Source organism: Dermacentor silvarum, chromosome 2, assembly GCF_013339745.2.
Source record: "Dermacentor silvarum isolate Dsil-2018 chromosome 2, BIME_Dsil_1.4, whole genome shotgun sequence".
Classification (NCBI taxonomy): domain Eukaryota; kingdom Metazoa; phylum Arthropoda; class Arachnida; order Ixodida; family Ixodidae; genus Dermacentor; species Dermacentor silvarum.
In genome coordinates, this window is record NC_051155.1 from 153,527,766 (window position 1) to 153,547,151 (window position 19,386).

General features: G+C 46.2%; 1 protein-coding gene across 5 annotated transcripts in view; it reads right to left on the reverse strand.

Moving 5' to 3' along the window:
• Window positions 1-12,023, reverse strand: part of LOC119441924 (adhesion G protein-coupled receptor L4-like) — a 145,103-nt gene extending 133,080 nt beyond the window's left edge. For all 5 annotated transcript variants that reach the window (XM_049661740.1, XM_049661738.1, XM_049661739.1 and 2 more), the window contains exon 1: window positions 11,445-12,023. In XM_049661740.1, coding sequence (XP_049517697.1) covers window positions 11,445-11,643 — 199 coding nt within the window. In that variant the 5' untranslated portion in view covers window positions 11,644-12,023. The remainder of the gene's footprint in view (window positions 1-11,444) is intronic.
• Window positions 12,024-19,386: the final 7,363 nt, after the last annotated feature.

Here is a 19,386-nt window from a genome sequence, read left to right on the forward strand (position 1 = left end):
TTATAGCTCTTTGAGATGCACGTAACGGAAGGACAGCCCTGCTCTCATCACGCCGCCTTTTTACCCAGTGGCGGCAGAGGGAGCTAGAGGACCGGCGGGAAAGCAGGATGGCAGTCGCTTTCCACGCCGGTGCACGTTGGAGCCTCGTAAGACAATACACATAACGAATCGGCTAATATGTATAGCCATCTCTACTACCGCTACACATATGCGGGTTCGACAAAATTACGCTATGAAACAAAAAGCGCTACGTAAATATTCTTAATGCGACAAATAGACTCCTTCGAGCTCATCAATCGTTTAAAAAGTGAATAGCTTTCTAGAGGCTTTCGGCTATTCACTTTTTTTTTCTTCTTTTCAACAAGTGCTGTCCTACTAGTAAGAAATCAAGGGTTCCCTATGGTAATCGGAGATCGAAACCAATTTTAATGTTCTTCTAGCCCCCAAAGGGATCAGGGCTGATCGCAAGGGTGTATAAGCGTTCGGACGTGCTCGGGTGTTTGTGCGCATCAGTGATCGGTTCATTCATGGGTGAAATGTACCAACTAGGACGCAGCATCACGTGATAAAACTGAAGCCCGCCAACATCGGTCCAGCATGTCATATTGTCACGGTGGGCGTTTGTGTCTCGCACCGCGGCGCTTTGCGCGTACTTTTTGGACAGGCAGTAGGGGAGCGGCAGCCACAATCGCACTTTGCAACAAAGAAGATAACTCCGGACATTCCAAGAAACGACCGAGGTTGTGCAAGCATGTTGGGAGAAGAGCGCACAGAGCGGTTCGCAGAACACCCGAGCCCGTGCGCATCTATTAAAGCCTTTACCAGGAACCAAGCGTACTGTGCCGAGTCCACTGAGCGCGGCCGATACTTAGAGGTAACGTGATGGATCAACTTTTGGAAACAAAGGTGAGAGCAAAGGCGAAGGAAAGGGTTTTGCGGAGAATGGACTTGCGCAGGCTGGCTGCGTGGCGTCATACTTCCTCCTAGTTCCTTTACTTCCTCCATGGTTTCAATCGTTTCAAGGTGCGGCCTGTCGTGAGTGAAGAGAGCGTACGCTGTTATATGGCCCCTGAAGCTACGTAAATACAAGCCGCTGGCATGGTAAGCCACCTGTGTGTTATCAAGCGACGGGTCCGCGTTGGTGGCGAAGCTTCCATCTCTAGACATCGAGAACAAGCCTCTTGAAAAGCGGTGAGATAACGCCAGAGCACTGTTACGAAGATGAGATGAAGCGAAAGTCTATACATCCATACACTTGCAGTCAAGGTAGAAGACGGTGCAGGCACAGATTGCCAATAGCCATAAGTGGGTAGGCTGTGCGACGCCAAATTATTTAGGACCATCACGCTGTTTCCGTTGCATACCAATAACCGGGAGTCTGTGTTACACTTAGCCCCACATCGCTGCTTCTGAGGTGAAAAGCCCACGTATTGGGCTTTGGGTGCACCCTAATTATTCCAGACGATCAAAATGATTACACAGCCACAACTTTTGCGTCTCGCATGGTCCGTGAGTTGCTTTGGGACGTTAAACTAGACAACTTAATTTTAATGCAACAGCCGTTTCTTCCAAAAGTAACCCCAAACCCATGATAGGTTGCCGATTGTCCCATAATATTACAGTAGCATCCTGTTCTATGCTCTCTCGCAAAGATACTAGGCTACTTGTGAAATTCAGTCAAACTTGTCCTCATCATCATCTTTCATCACTCTTTTTTGTCTGCTTTCCTTTTTTTTCCTGTGCAGAGTGGCAGGTCAGACCATGCTAGCTTAGTCCGACGTCTCTGCCTTTCCTCTAATAAATTATCTCTCTCTCTCTCAGTCATACTCTTTTGTGATAATTTCATTCATAGTAAGTGCAAGCAATTGTACTCTTTTACATACAATTTTTTAAACGTCTTTATTTCTTTATATTATAGGTCAAACCTTCCGGCAGATTATGTTGCTACAAATGAAACTTACATTTGTGATACCCTGCGGAAGCATTCATAAGGAACCCATTCAATGGGTCGCCTGTATGAGGACACAGGCCTAGTTCCGCTTACGCTTGATCGTCGGATGCACGGATTTTCAGAGGAAAGCAGCCATGAAGTTTCGTAATGGTTGCATAGCCTTCTTTTTCTTTCTTTAGATTGGTCCACGAACTATTTTGGGGCCGCAGGGGCTAGAAGACTCGGTTCATATGTAGTCTCTCTGTTTCGCGGTTCCAGTTGCGCGCGCCGGCCTCGCTTGTACGCGATAAAGGGCACACGACGGTTGATCCGTTCCACTGAACAAGGGCCAATGGTGTGCACTTCAAATTATCATATCGGAGCTACAGGAGCGTGCGCATTCTTCTACACGAAACATCGACGACGACGACGACGACAGGTACAGCGGTGAGCACTGTTAGGGTGAACACGCGAGCGCGTGGCCGACGGCACTATCAGCGCCGCGTAACAGCCATCGTTGGAAACATTGCACATGCGCAGCATGTGCTTTGCGAAACACTCTTTCCACCGCGCGCATCACGTCATCGATACACTTGTTCGTCGTCTGCTAGCCGCATTTTTTGTTCGCTGAGCTGATACCTTCTGCATTTCAAGGTCCATCTGGATTGAAGATTGGCGCGTGAAGGAAAAAAGTGAGTGTAAGAGGGATAATTATTAAACTTTTTATTCAAGAAAATTGCACTTTTGCAATTCAAGTTAAACAAGACCATGAGAACAAATATAAAAACATGAGCAAATCTAATAGCGAGTCATGTGACCACTTACAGCAACGACTGCAGCTATTCTGGACGGTAACGAGTCGTAAAGTGATCGAACATATTCCCGATCGGCTTTCAGCCTTTCCCACTCGTTGCTGACTTGCGCCCACAACTGGTCCGAAGTCGCGGAATAAAGGGGCTTCCTTGCCAAAGAAGCTTTCAGACGGCCCCACACGTTTTCTATCACATTCAGGTCCGCTCCTTTCGGAGGCCATTCCAGTAGCTGCATGTGCTGCTCCGCCTGGAACTCCTTGACAGCCCGCGCCGTGTGTATCGGTGACCGGTCCTGTTGGAACAGGTAATCACCGTCTGGGAATAAACTGCTCGCATATGGCAACAGAACATTGTTCAAAATGTTGCAGTATTGTTCCGACGATAAGTGTCCACGTATACGTTGCAGGGGCCCTAAACCATATCTTGAAACAGCACCCCACACGTTCACACTCGATCTCCCACTGGCAGAAACACCTTGCACGTTGTCCGGGTCGTTCCTGCGTGGCATTGTGACGTTAACTAAAACAATTGCTTTTCAAAGCAGGAAGTTTGCCTCACCGTGTGCCTGGTAGTCTCCAAACACGCAATCTTTGGTCTTGTCGCGTGGAAAACGTCGACTCATCCTAAAAGATGACGCGACCCCACTCTTCTGATGTCCATGCTTCGTGCAGCTCAGCGAACTGCCGTCGTGCGTCCTTGTTTGCCGCCGTTAGTAGTGGCTTCTGCGCTGCGACGCGACTGCGAAGGCCCGCAGTACGCAGGCGACGTCGAACAGTGGTGTCCGAAACGTCCAAATCCAAGTCCTCGCGTATTGCTGGGGCTGGCAAGAAAGGGTTACGAACAGCAGCTGCAACTATGAGGGCGTCTTCATCGTCTGTGGTAGCTTTAGGGCGGGTCGCGCGGGGTGCATCCTGAATGCGACCTTCATACTTGTAGGCTTGAATTATCCTGTTCACAGTCTTCAGGGGCCTATTAACTAAAGCGCCAATTTACCGCTGGGAATAACCTTTCAGGGAAAGATCGACAATTGAGCGCCGTTCATCATCGGGAACCCTAGCCATAATACGATCTGGCGACAGAATGAACGGCTGCGAAAGATGTTTGGTTGTTTTATATACGGCGTTGCATGCACAACTTTGAAGGGAACGAATAGACACGCCCCCATAGATATACAAGTTTTTTTGTCTTGTTCTGTTCAAGCACAGATGTTTAAAGAAATCTTAAAATGCAGGATGCATGGGCTTAGAAAACAAAAATGCGGCTAGCAGACGACGAACAAGTGCATTCATGACGTCATGCGCGCGGTGGAACAATTATTTCGCGGAAGGCGTGATGCGCATGCGCAATGTTTCCAGTGATGACCGTAACGGGGCGCTGACAGTGCCGTCGGCCACGCGCTCGCGTGTTCACCCTAACAGTGCTCACCGCTGTACACTATAAGTGCGCCTGAGGAGCAGCTTAAGCGCTGCGACCGACAACGAGAAGTGGTGACAAGTTTCGTAGTCACCCCGTCAATGTCGTGACCGTGGCAGTGCTGTCAGGCGATTCCAGGACGGCGAACACAAGTGCTTGATACGCGTCTCAGACGACAAAATTCGCCGCACGGGCTCAAGAACTCAGGCTTAATAACGCGACATGTCAACGCAAAGCTGATAAGGCTGGTTCGCGGGAGTGACTGAAGGCGGAGCACAAGGCGAAGAACCGAGTAGCGGCGCGCCGTTTCAAAGTACGCTGGACAAGAGCGAGATAGAAATAAGCGCCGAACGCGAGGTCAAGCGAACGCGTTGCGCCAGAGGTCCGCGGAGCGCTTTCAAGCGGTAAAGGCCATTTGACAAGTACAGCGCGAGGCCTAGAAGTGAGGCAACACCCGCCGAGAGATACAAAGCGAGCAGTGATTAGCCGCTGATCGATGTTAACGATAGTTCTTAGATAATCAGCCATAACTCTTCCTTAGTAAATTATTATTTGTGAATGTAAGCGAGGTTCTTATACTCGCTTAACAAATATGTACGTGGTTCACCTACATGTATTTTCTGTATTGAACCAGGTACTAGCCAGATAGGCTCGTGGTACAACTATTAATGCGTTAGCATTAGGAGGCGAAAGTGGGAAAATGTGTGTGTGTGCGTGTGTGCGTGAAGTATGGGAAGCCGGTCCCATTGTAGAGGTAGAGAGGGCATGGAAGATCTCAGAGAAGCATGAATGTTGAAAACGGTGCTGCGCAATGAAACAGACATCAACAGAAATAAGCGCATGTGGCATTATATATATATATATATATATATATATATATATATATATATATATATATATATATATACATACAGGGTGTTTTAGCGAACACTTTCAAAATTTATTTAAGGTTGCCTGTGGCAGACAGCCCAATTCTAGTTAATGAGAAGGTCTACTCGAAGCGGCGGCCAATACTTGCACAAAATGAAATGAATAATAGGCTAATTAACAAAAATTCACTAATTACGTTTTAAACAAATTACCTGATGGCCCATATTGCAATTTAAAAATTGCAGCCGTGAAATTTGCAAGGCGGATGCACTTAGAATTAATTCTCAAGATGACACCAGTTTCGAGATATTAATTCCCGAACTTTGCGGAGAAATGCGTTGCCACAGGCAACCTTTAATCTGCCACAGGCAACCTTTAAGAATTTTTGAAAGTGTTCGCTGAAACACCCTGCATATGCATATACAGGGTGTCCCAGCTATCACGCAGCACGATTTAAAAAATAGGAACGGCATTACGCGAAGCAAACCTAGTGCGTATTGTTTCCAGTACAGTGGAGTAGCCGCCAGTAATTGTTTCGTTACTGAGATTTTATTAATTGTAATTAATTATCTAACTCGAGAAGTGCTGTCCTAATTATCAAAGTGTGAATTAGAAAGTTGTAGAGCAACATGAAAAACTCCCGATACAGCTTTCTGTTGCTCAATACGTGCTACATAAACGTGTTTTTACGAGCGTGAAAGAAGCCCTGCGAATACACGCAGAATTGCCGCACGACTGGCCGCTCGAGGCACTTTGCGTGTATTCGCGAGCTTCTTTCATGCTCGGAAAAACACTTTTATGTAGCACGTCTTGAGCAACAGAAAGCTGTATCGGGAGTTTTTCAAGTTGCTCTACAATTTTCTGATTGACACTTTGATAATTAGGACATTACTTCTGGAGTTAGGTAATTAATTACAATTAACTAATTAAATGTCAGTAACGAAAAAATCACTGGCGGCTACTCCACTGTACTGGAAACAATACGCACTAGGTTTGCTTCGCGTAACGCCGTTCCTCGTTTTTTAAATCGTGCTGCGTGATAGCTGGGGCACCCTGTATATATATATATATATATATATATATATATAGAGAGAGAGAGAGAGAGAGAGAGAGAGACGCAGGACGTGTGTCGAGCGAACTTGTGAACAGCTCTTAGCAATGCGGTGAACGCGGTTTCAATCATGGATCCGGGAGCTCAAAGAGGTGTGACGAAATGCTTACGCACATCTTGCATTTACCGCTAAATCGCCACTGAGTTTTTTTTCACGCTTATTTCCTGAATTCTTTAAATAAAACTCATTTTTGATTGACTGATCAAAAAAAAGAAATATCTCAGTGGCTATTTAGCGGTAATGGCGAGAGAAGTGACTTATCATTACAGAGGACCTCTCTCGGGTCCCGGATGCATGATTTAAACCGCGTTCGTCCCATTGCAAAGTTGTTGTTCAGGAGCTCGCTCGACACACGTCCCGCCTTTTGAGCAGCGAAGTGGAACTGACGGTGGTCCGGTGCAGATACATACGCTTTTTTACACTTACACTTTGACACTCAATAAATGATGATGCATTGGCTCATGGCGGTTAATGTCCCGAAAGTGTTTCACTGGGGCATGAGAGACTGCCGCAACGGAGGGCTACGGATTAATTTTTACGTAGTAGGTTTTTTTTTTTTTTTTAATGGGCCCTTTAACCTAAGAACACGAGCGTTTTTCATCCCGCTGTCGCGACCGCATTCCAAGCAGGCCGATTTTTTAGTCTGCATGTTTTGTAGTTTTTATTCATTGTGGTGCTAACATCGTTATTCACCAAAATTCGGCGGTAACAGAGTTCAGAATAATTCAAGAGCAAACCGATGAATTCAGTACGGCTACATTGAGGGATTGGTACTTCTGGTAGAAGTATTTATGGGATCGCTGATTTGACGCATCATCCATTCATTAGCCAACAGGATGGCCCGTGCACCATTCCCTCTAAATTGCCTCGCCCAGTGCTTCATCTGAATTTTGAATGTATACGCTGAAAGCTTCAAACCGCACTGCGCACTTATGTGAAGCTACTGCTGTGTTATGTTAAAACTGAAAGTGCTTTTCCTGTCTCCTTGCATTGTTTTTTTTTTCTTTTTTTTTCAAGTGTTGCCTTTTTTTTTTGCTAGCGCTGGAAATGTGGCAAATAGGCTGACTATGTTTGCTGCGTAAATGTGAGTTCGTCGGAGTCAGTGAGCGATAACGTACGCTGTGACTATGGGACTTTTCGCTAAGAATTTATCGAGAAGTTTAAAAAAGTATTCAATTATGGGGTGTTACGTGCCAAAACCACGATCTCATTATGAGGCACGGCGTAGTGCGGACTCCGGAGTAATTTGGACCACCTGGGGTTCTTTAACGTGCACCTAAATCTCAGTACGCGGGTGTTTTCGCATTTGGCCTCCATCGAAATACGGCCGCTGTGGCCGCCGGGATTTGATCACGCTACCTCGTGCTTAGCAGCTCAGCGCCATAGCCACTAAGCAATCAGGGCGGGTGACAAGTCTACGAGAGAGAGAGAAAATGATTTAATGAAAGGCAGGGAGGTTAACCAGGACTGAGTCCGGTTGGCTACCCTACACTGGGGGAAGGGAAAAGGGGAGAGAGAGAGAGAAGAATAGAAAGTCCGCTGTGGATATCGCCGACGTAGCAACAGATCTCTGCTGTATCACTGACGATCAATCAGTCCGGATACCCCCCCCCCCCCCCCCCCCCCCCCCATAGACGGTCACTCAGTCCTGTAGTTTTCAAAAATTGCAGCAGCACTTTTGTGACCTTTTGCAGCTGTGATATTCGAGGCCATGGTCCCAAGATCTTGCTCAATGTGAACGGTCTTCTATCCAGCCTATTGAGAACGTTGCAGAGGTCATGTCTTCCGTTTTGAAAAGATGGGCAGTAGAACAGTAGGCGTTCTATAGCCTCATCGACACCGCAGGCATTACACTCGACGCTATCAGCCATTCCAATCAAACACGTGTAAGCGTTGGTGAATGCAACATCCAAGCGTAAGAGGCACAGCATTGTTTCCTCACTTCGCGGAAATCCAGGCAACAGCCGCAGCTGCATAGATGGGTCGAGAGAACGCAACCGATGCTGGGTGAATTCAGTTGTACGCCACTTTTCCAATGTCATACTGTGCGCTAGCCTGCTTAGGTGTTGGGTTGCGTCAGTCCTCGATAAAGGCACAGAAACAAGATTTGCTCCTTCATGTGCTTTCCTAGCAGCTTCGTCGGCGATGTAGCTGTCGGAGTGCTGCTGAAACATTGTATAGGGTCTCGGATCAAGTTACGGCTTTTCTAGCGTAGTTTTCAGTAATGTGAAGCAAACATTTCAGCCTGCTCACCAGAAAAACGGTGCATCGCACTGAGCAGTCGTAGGACGCCGACAATTTAATGGCTATACCACGCGTATGTTATACGGTGTTTGCGCAAAAAGAAGAGATTGATAATAATAATAATGCTAAATTTCCTTAAATACTAAAGACGTAAAATAAGATGGGAGTATGTCGTCAGTGTCACACTCTGTCAGTGTCAGTGTCACACTATGACACACTCGATCTATTGGATCTCACGGTAAACCAACCGATGGCCCTCAGGCTTCAATTACACGGGATTATCGCGAAACAAAAAACCACTAGTCGTCTGTTCTCAGGCAAAAGGTAGTTGCGCTGTATCTCAATCCTTTGCAGTATATATTACTATAGACTCCTCAGCGCTCCAGGCTGACTACTTATGATAGGTTCACGTCAAGAACAAAAAAGAAAAACCAAACTACACAATACGACTACACTGTATGCCTGCAGCTCAGCGAGCGACGATAACGTGGAAGTACAGGGTCGTCCACTCTTAGTGCGAACACGGCGCTGCGTGGCCGCGCTCCGCAGAGCGCCAGCGCACGTGGCGCGGCCGCGCATCGAAGCTAAGCGGCGCAAGCGCACAGGGGCTTGGAGGCGGGGCTTCGTGTCGTCTGCTAAAGCGCGCGAGCGAGCCGTGTTTGTGCCGCCTGTTGTCTGCTAAAGCAAAGCGCGCTCGTGCACTTTAGCAGACGACACGAAGCCCCGCCTCTAAGCCCCTGTGCGCTTGCGCCGCTTAGCTTGATGCGCGGCCGCGCCATGTGTGCTGGCGCTCCGCGGAGCGCGGCCACGCGGCGCCGTGTTCGTACTAAGAGTGGACGACCCTGTACATCGTCTTTTTTTGTCTCATGCTCCTCCTCAATTTCATTTTTTGGCAGCTTATTTTTCTCTGATGGGAAATGTACTTAATTTGGACGAATAATTTTTATACGCTAGTTGGTGAGAATGAAATAAGTGAAAATCTTTTTGTAAACGCTTTCTGACTTGAACAGCGAAAGCGTAGCAAATGAATCCGTATGAATTATTGAGGTAGTGCCATAAATTTACAGGCTATGAGAGGCGTGTGCCTAACATGTTCACAACGAAGTAATGTAGGGGCTGCGCACTGGTTAAGACAGTGCCCTTCAAACGCAAAGGAGACCGTGTAAGAGTCGTAGGTGTGACGTCATCTTGCTGACACAACGCAGACATAGTTCAGCGCTTGCTATGCGACTATACACAGGAAGAGGCTAATGCATGTAAAACGAGCACGCTATTTCACTGCAGAATCACCGTTGACGAGGGCTGTAAAACTGAACGCTGCAAAAGCTTCTCGCATTCCGTGTACACTTTAAGGAAATACGGAGCTTTTTTTTTTTCTCTTCTTTTAAATGATTCCAGCAGCCTTCCAACGTGTTCTTACAACGATCAAATTATTTTGATCCTTGTAAGCGGATCCTTGATCCTTGTTTGATCCTTGGCAAATGCGGGCCCCCGAAGAAGTGTACAGCCTAAGCTCACGCTGGAAACTTCGATGTGCTTCCTTACCGCTAATCATAGGCATTTACCCACTGTACGTTTCTTGTCAAACAGCGGCTAATGTTCACCCAAGGCACGCCAATTTTACAGCCACTCACAAGGTGAAGTATATTGGCTGTGCAATACAATGAATTTAAGGCAACCAGTTCTTGTAAGGAACAGTGCATTCCTCGCAGTACAAGGATGAAAGAATATATATATTCGGACACTTTCCTGACTCAAGACGGGTGAGAACCAGGCAAAAGGTATGCGGTCGTCACAGAGTGCGAGACGCTCAATTAAGCGGCTAACGAACTGCAGCTTCGCCAAGTTCAAGGCTCGGTGATAGCGCTATCCACGCGGTCAATTCATGACAGCGACATTCTGTGGTAGAGTTCCCGGCGGCGTGTGACTCAATAAATTGCATTAGGCTGCTATGTGCGCGCTAGCAGAAGACAGGCAACTACGTACGTGCCTAAATTAGAGAATAGGCTTCGCGGCTTTAAAACTCTCCTCACACGCGCCTTGACTACGAGTGCTTCGGAAAACCTCTGGCTGTACGCAACACCAAGTCAAGCGAACGCTGCAAAGTTTATTCACCATGGGCAACAAATTCTTGCACGCTGTTTATATTGGACATTGCAAAGCAAGAAACAGCGCAAGAAGGGCAGTATGACAAAATATTCACGCGGTGATGAAAAAAGTCCGCACCTAGAGAGTCATAGACAGGCATTCTAGAAACATTTTTGTAGCGCTCAAATAGGACGATCACTGTACAGCAACAATGTTGTTGGCAACTTCGATCACTGGCTACAACTATACACGCTTTTTGTTCCTCGTACTTCATACTGTTGGTGTAATTGGGTTCCAGGAATTCAATGCGAGAGATGACGACTTGCTGCTCGCTCTAATATCCAGCCTGCCCGTGACTAACGGGACGTAGAGTCTACATTAGTGCGCAACCTTGAAGCTATATTTAGGTGCACCAAAAGAGCGGTTATTCCAGGTGATGGCTCGAAAGTGTGCAGGAATGCGGTACGGAACTCTGCCGTCTTCTTACTCTTTCTCGTGCTTGTGCATTTATACAAGCTGCCATGCCGCTAAGGATAGCTGTGAACCGGTTTGCCAATGTGCTTGCATAAGCACAAAACTAGATAACTAGGCAGTCCACGTCCTAATGGTGTTCGTCGCTTGCCTCAAACTATGACTTGATAACTACCGTTATCAAAGCAAACAACTGACGTCAGCTGATATACGACATTTACAGTACTGCGGCGCGCGGCAGCTGACTCAACACTTTCGAAGCCAACGGAGACCACGAAGCTTGGCGTCAGCTGTTTTCAAGGCAGTGGTGGCCACCTCTCTATTAACACCCGCCTGCTGGCCTAGGGCGCAGCTCGCCCTGTGTCGTGCAGAAGCAAGCGATACTGCTATTTTTATGGACGACGGTGGTAAACCGCCCAGGGCTTACACAGCGGCGCGTGGCAGTGAGACACGAGCGCGCAGCAGAGATAACCGGATCATACGAGATGTTCAGCCGCTACCTACCTTCTCTGTCGTCAGTAACTTGCCTCCGAACGTGTGTCCTGGGCACTGCACTAGCCGCTGCCGGCTCGAACGCGCACAGCAACACCACCGTGCACAGCGTGACAGCCAAGGCAAGCACCGAAGCACGGCTTCCGATTCTCACAGGCAGGCACGACGAAAGCTGTCGAACGGCGCCGTCGGGCGCACCTCGCGCACACATATCGTCCTTGCGCTCGACGTCGATTTCACCACCCACACACAAAACCACCGTTCACAAAATGAAACGAAGTCCTCTCTCGCGCGCGCTTTTTCGTCCTATGGTATCCACACGGCTTGTTCCGCTTCAGCCGAGAAGCGATGGTTCTCACTTCCCACTCGACTCTCTTTTCTCTTCGCGATCCGCGGTCACGTCATCGGCCACAGCCGCGTCGCGACGACGACCAGGCTGTGCTCGGCAGTTCGCGCTGGTAGGCGCGTCTTACGGCATGGCATATGGGCGAACCGGTGTGCCCGGCGGAGCGGCGAAGACGACTGAGAAGCGCGAGGGCAGGCGGGTAAGCATTCTGCGGTTGCCGGCGGGGGTTCTTCCTTTCTCGAGAGCTGACGAGAGACCGCTAGGTGTGTGCGTGCGAGAGGGCAGCCGTTGCCACACGCCCTCGCCCTCTCAGCGACCCTCCGTTTCGCGGCGACTCTCCCACCTTGAGCACATCGCGCTTTTGTGCTCTTGGCTCACGCTCTGGCGCCTAGATAAGTTATCGGCGCTTACAGGTATGTGCGAGCGCAACCTCGTGCGCTTCCTCTTTCGTTTGAACGGCTTAGTTCGCGATCTATGCGGATGGCTGGCCGTTTGATTTAACGAAGCCTTCCGAATTCCCCCCAAAATCACATGCTTCTTAATTTGCCAAAATTTTATGATGTTTGGTAGATTGCCCGATAGTGTCCTAATTTCCGAGACCCTGTAGCATACGGGCACGTTATCATAGAGGAGAAAGGCCACATTGAAACGAGGTGCATCAGTGACATTGGATATTGAGGAGTTCATTTTGTCAGAAGCATTTGATTTGAGCTATGTCTATCAGGTATCAGGTAGAAAAAAAAAAGAAAGAAAAGCAAGAAGAGTTAAACGCACAGGGTTCGTCCCTCCGAAACGGTCGTGGAACGTGCATCATTGATCTGGTGCAAGCTGGTGCAGCACGTTATCGACCCCATATCTACAGACACCTGGAATCCAATAATTTTTTTCTTACTGAACAAGGTTTCAAAAAAAATGTTTTGCGTGTGACAAACAGCTGGCGAAATTCCCAACGGACCCATCCCACTTGTAAGAACAACGACCTACAAACTGACTGCATTTTCCTGGACTGCTTAGGATCAACCGCGTTGCTAACTGCACCGAAGGACTCTGTCTACCGGCTCCGACCTGGGTGGAGCCACCGGATTGATTGGCGGGGCCTCCGGCCCCGCTTTAATTCTTTCTCCTCAGGACCTCAATAAAGTTCGTGCTCACTCACTCACTCAGATAGATTTTATAATGCAAGTTATCGTACATCCGCACCTTTTATCGTTTCGCAGACAGATCACTGTCGTGCACAGCTTTCCCTAGCCCCTTGTTAACGGCGCAGCTGACGTGCTTCAGAGCAGTGTCCTTAGTTTACTCATTTTTAACCGTGTAAACAATCGACCAGCTAGCATTTCATCCGGTGTGTAGCTTATTCTGCTTGGTTGCTTCGTTTACCGCGTGGTAATGGTCATAGAGAGGACCATATAACCTTACAAGATGACCACAGTTCCAAAATTGGTGTAATTCCTGAAAAACCACCCTGAACTTATCGAAAGGCGAAGTGATATAATTTTCTCAAAAGCACGTTGATAAAGTTTTTTTTTTCTTATAACATTAACAACACACAAGTAAGCAGGACCATGGGCTATACTTATCTTGGTATTCACGAGACAGCCACATTATCAAGGTTATACGAGTATTCAGGCCGAAACACCATACTTTTAAATATAGAAAACAATTTATTATTATTATTCATATTACCAATACGTATATACGCCGAGTCATCAAAATTATTTTCTATGCATACACGCCACCTCCGACAATGCGCATTCAGACACGTAGAATAACATGCTATGTTCGTTCATATCGTGAGTTTTTTTCAGCGATGTGATCCCCTTACCAAATATACTTCTCCAGCATGACCAAATTAAATAAAGATAGAATGGATCATTCGTTCTCAAATACTGAAATACGAGTCTTTGAAACCCCCATACCAAGAATACCTTAACCGGGTATAGCACCCGGTGATCTCGTGTTAACTATATGATTCCACTGCTGTTTTTTTTTTTCAGTTTTACTTTTAATGAAAATGGAAATCTAATTGCAAGATCACTTTTCTTATCTTTTTTTTTGTTTCTTCTTTATATATACGTTTTCGCACATTTCTGCATGAACTGTGCCGAAACGCGCAATAAAGATCACTTGAAAGTTCAGTATTGTCCCTTTCTGTATACATATATGCTGCCTGCGCTGGCATACATTCAAAACCTTCTAACATTTGCTGTATTGGATGGAGAAAGCTCGGTTGGGCTTGCTAGTAGCAGAATAAAGCGAAAAAGTCGAACCGTACTACTTGCCTTTTTTTTTTTTTTTCGTGTAAATTCACGCTATCACACACACAAATATATCCACGCTAGTAGGTAGGTCTTCCCCGCTACAGCTGGAAACACCAAAGCACTCTTATAAAGCCGGTTCCACAGTGACTCGACTCTCAGGCGCGTATTCAGCAAAACTTGTGCTTTCCATCCACGTTACCCGGCGCTATATCATTTTGAAATGATCTCTCTGGCAATATCGTCTGCAGTGCGTATCACGTTAGATTTCGTCGCCGTACCAAACAAGTTCAACGCGTGGGTGAGTGGTCTCTATCCACAGGTTCATAACCATCTGGTCAGGTTGGCCTTCATGTCTGACCATTATTTGTATATAGTGTCGCGGATTCGATACAGACTGTATACAGTGTTGATAGATGGAGTGAAACGTGGAATGGCCCAGCGGACAAGCGTGACACATTGCTCCTTCGAGGACACTGGATACTGAGCAGGGAGGTGTGTTCTGGCTCCTCCTCGAATTCCTCCATGATGCAGAGCTGGAGTGTGAATGGCCATGCCGTGTGTTCGGGCTAGCGGGGCGAGGTGTGGTGGATAGCGTGCAGAATGCTGCCCCCCCCCCCCCCTTCCCGTTGAAATCCGTCGTCGCCGTTGACTTTCCTTGTATGTATTATGACGTGTGTGAGATTATGCCACATTTGATAAGTAGGGCTTGGGCGGAGCAATTGCCACTAGCATTTGCAAGGCTAGGTCCACCTGCTGCAAGCAGCACTCCTCCTCATCCGGTCTTCATGTACTCCATTTTAGAGCTTGCTTTCTTCTTCCTTTTTTTTCTTCTTCTAGAAAGAGACGTATGTACTACATTTATACTTTTAAATGTTTACCAATTTGAACTGCCTTCTTCCTGTTTTCTGAATTAACAATACACTGCTAGTGCCTAGTTTTGTATAACACCTTATACTCGAGATAAATTGTCACCCTCAACTGCCTAATACTTGTAACATCTCACACGTCCCTCTCCCCTCTTGCACTCACGGCTGTTTGTAGCCCGGGAGGTAATATTAATATTTATTATTATTATTATTATTATTATTATTATTATTATTATTATTATTATTATTATTATTATTATTATTATTATTATTATTATTATTATTTGATTTGAAAACATCTATACATTTTACAGGAAAGGGAAAGCCGGCAGCAGGCTGGCAACTGACACGGAAGGGCCACAACGCCTGCCTACTCTTCAGAAAGGAGCGGACAGAAACATAGAAATGGAAGATAGGAAGAAGGAGAGGAAAGATCAAAGAAAGAGCAAGATCACAAATCTCAAAGAGTAAAGTAGAACAGACAGTACAGGTCACAGACAGTAGGGCCGGTCACTTCAGGTCGCGCTACTAAATAATGTTAAATAGAAGAAATAGTCTCTGAGTTACAAACGTGAGCCTAAGTTAGTTCGTTCTAGAAGAGTAAGGAGAGCGCGATGAGCCTGATCGCATCGAGACGCACAACAACTGGGGTACAAACATTCGTCTAGTCACGTACACCGCAGGCCAAGTAGATGATAGTCCCTCACTAGCGAAATGCGCTGCGCGCTGAAAGCGGCACACTCCAATATCAGGTGCTGAAGTGTCTCGCAGCAACCACAAGACGTACACGATGGACTGACCGCACGCCCTTGACGGTATAAACGTTCGCACACGTTCACACATGCGACCCTTAGCTTGAGTAGTTACTCTCCAGCGCGCCGAAGCAAGCCTCGGCCGCGAACACGGTGCGGGAATGTTCCATTTGCGACGCGCTGGTCTGGATGCTGCTTGAGCAGATGGCGACGAATCAGCAGACGAGGGTCATCAAGCTTGCACGAAATTTCAGGGCAGGCACAGTCGTTATGGGCGCAAGTTGAAGCCCGCCGATCAGCTTCTTCATTTCCGGAGATCCCCACGTGTGAAGGTATATCCATTTGGCAACGTGAGGTACACCACGTGATGAAATTTTGTTTGCAGAGTCAGTAATGCTGGGCTAAACTGAACAATAAATCTGACTAGGTTGTAATCTGCTAAGGGCAACGCGGAGTCCGTAAAGATGACAATCTTCGATGCGTATAACTCGATCCTCTTGTACATATTTCAATACAACATGAATCGCTGCTAGCTGCGCAGTTCCTGACGAGACTGGAAGGGGTATATGAAATGTACGTCGTACTTGAGTCGAAGGGCAGAAAAAAAAAAAAAAGCTGGAGAGGCGCTTTGACCATCGCTGTGTACAGATGCATCTGCGAATACTTGAAGATAACTTCGAATTCTTTTGAACATGTGCGAATGAACCAATTGGAATATTGCCGAAACCGGCATATCACACTTTTTGTGTATGTCAGGGATTGTTAGGTAAATGGGGAATACCAACAGATGAATAATAAAGATGCATTCGATGCCCACTCCAGCAGTCCCATACATTTTTAAGCGCGCAGCTTTCAAAAAGGGCTCAATTCATCAGTGCTCTTTATTCGGTTCTTGCACGAAAGGCCCAATGCTCTTTATTTGCTATCGATCTTGCTAAAGTGCGACCGCTTTCTTTCTCCTGTCATTGAGGAGATAAGCCCGTTTATCAAACGCAAAGAGCAAGGCATCTTCTATACAAACTTCGAGCGCTATATTTCAGCATGAGAGATGCTGCGTGGGGCCGGATTGGGCAAGGAATAGTGCGGGTGCCCAAAGTTGTAGCTTATGTGGTTCCTCCTTCGATGCCCAATGGGTATATAACACAAGTGCTACTGCCGGGTCGTGCTGTAGAGGAGTATGGAAACAATTCTTCCCATCTGGCCCTACCGACCATCGCCCAAGAAGGTGCAACCGTAGGCCCAATTTCAGCGTCATGTGTCATGGACTCCCAACTCACCATTTGCTGAAGAAAGGCACCACAGGCATCCACCAGCGTCAGTGCACTAAATTAGAAGGCGCTGTATTCAGTACCATAAAGAATATAGTTCTTAGAGGTGCTGTTTCCATGTTATGTACTCTTCTGCACTTGATGTGCGGAAGTGATCACTTCGTTTTTTAAAGCAAAATTAGAAATGATTCGAGCAGGAGAAATGTTTCAACCGGTGGGCTCGTTTAATTTCGCGCGGAAGCAAAATTGTTCACATTCTATACTGTATTTATTCCGAACTAAACCCATATGATAAACAACAATATATGCTTAGACGAGTCATCGTGCTCTGATCCCATTTACGGAGACTGCAACAGTCTCTCACAGTGGTCAACGTAAATGTATATACCGGGTGTTTCAGCGAACAGTTTCAAAATTCTTTAAAGGTTGCCTCTGGCTCTGGCAGATAGCACAATTCTAGTTGATGTGCTGGTCTATTCGAAGAGGCGGACATTACATGTACAAGAAATTGAAATGCATAATCAAGTAATTAACAAAAATTCAATAATTAGGCTTTTAACTAATTACCTTATGGCCCATATTACAATTTACAAAATTATAGCCATGGAGTTCGCAAGGCGGATCCACTTGGAACGAATTCTCAGGATGGCACCAGTTTCGAGATATTAATTCCTGAACGTTTCTGTTTCACTGAATAAAACGACGTTTTGTTAAGAAAGTAACCGGAACGCCAATGCATTTCTCCGCGAAGTTCGGGAATTAATATCTGGAAAATGTTGTCATCGTCAGAATTCGTCCCAATGTGGGGATCGCCTTGCGAATTTGTAAATTGAAACATAGGCCATAAGGTAATTACTAGAGGCCGGATCTTTAGGCATCAAAAAAGCGCGTTTTAGGTGGCGAAAATAGGCAGGCAAAACAGCGTTTTAGGCCTCCAACGTCGTAAATATAGGCACAATAAATTTTTACACTAAATGCAAATAATTTCAAACGAAGACGTGCGCGACCTGTATCTACGACAATAAAGCAAGAAATGTAATTGTGTATGATGGCACAAAGGCGCCAACAGTTGAACATAGCCGTGCAATTGCCACATAAAACTACTGGACGAATAACGATCAATTGGCTTAATTCTACAAGCACACTGCGGATATTCATGTGTAACGGCCACTGTACTCGAGCGTCGCATATAGTGAAACAGGCATGAAAAAGAATACTTGAAAGTTGGGAATACTGATTAAAAAAACGCTACTTTATGTCTGCCTGACGCAATTAAATTAAGACACAACAAAAACAGATAAATAATAAATGCAAGAGAGACTACGATTCATTAAGAAATTAACATGTTCTTATTTGAGGGCTGTTAGGCACAACTCTGGCAATTTTCTCATATACAATGACATTATCCGAATTGTACAGGCAAAACGTCCCAACACTGCCAAATACACTTCCGCCCATTTGAAGTGCACATATTTGAAGAAATCTGTTTAGAGGGCACGTGGAACGTAGTCTAAGAATCACTGTGAAGATTGCGGAAACAAGAGCAAACTACCACCATCTCCACATTTTTTGGATTCAAAATTGTGCCTCTCTTGTCACTGAGAATGATCTTGTACGCTGAGAATGAATGCTTGACGGCGGTGAACACTTTAAAAAGTAAATTACAAACAAAACAAAAGCCGCTTGCGCATCACAGTTTTCTTCCTTCTTTTGCTCTTCACTCTCATTTCCCCTGACGGCTCTCCGCGGTTTCGTATTCGCCAACCGCTCGCGACATGTCAGCGCGGCGGCGTGTGCTGGCCGGCGCCTCCCATTTCACTGCTGCTAGTGGTTGTTTTCCAGGAGTTGCTTGAACTAGAAGACTAGGTTAAACCTCATAAAGTTCTGAACAGTCAATGTTGCCCGGTAACTTGAATAACGGTCTCTAACTGCACTCTAAAGCGAAACTTGAGGGTAAATAGTATTGATATAGGCGCCTAAATTGAAAATAGGCATTTATAGGCACTATAAAAACACTATAAAAGCCCTTCCTAACCTAACTGGTTCTTGGTCAATCTCCCAGAGTGGGTGCGCGTCACCAACTCAAGGGCTTTGCATACAGTTTGTTTCAGCGAACATTTTCAAAAACATTTAAAAGCTGCCTGTGGCAGATAGCATAATTCTAGTTCATGAGCTGGTCTACTCGAAGAGGCGGACATTACTTGGCACAAAAATTGAAACCTATAATCGAGTAATTAACAAAAATTCACTAATTAAGTTTTTAAGTAATTACTAGAGACCGGATTTTAGGGAAATGCCTTTTTTGTTCCTTGCGCTCCTATCGCCCCACTTTGATATATGAGCATGAATTAGAGGTTAAGAAGGGCTCTTATAGTGTTTTCATAGTGCTTATAAATGCCTATTTTGGCGTTTGTCTAGTAATCTAGTTTGTCTGCTACCTGTCGCATGATAGCCAAATTTT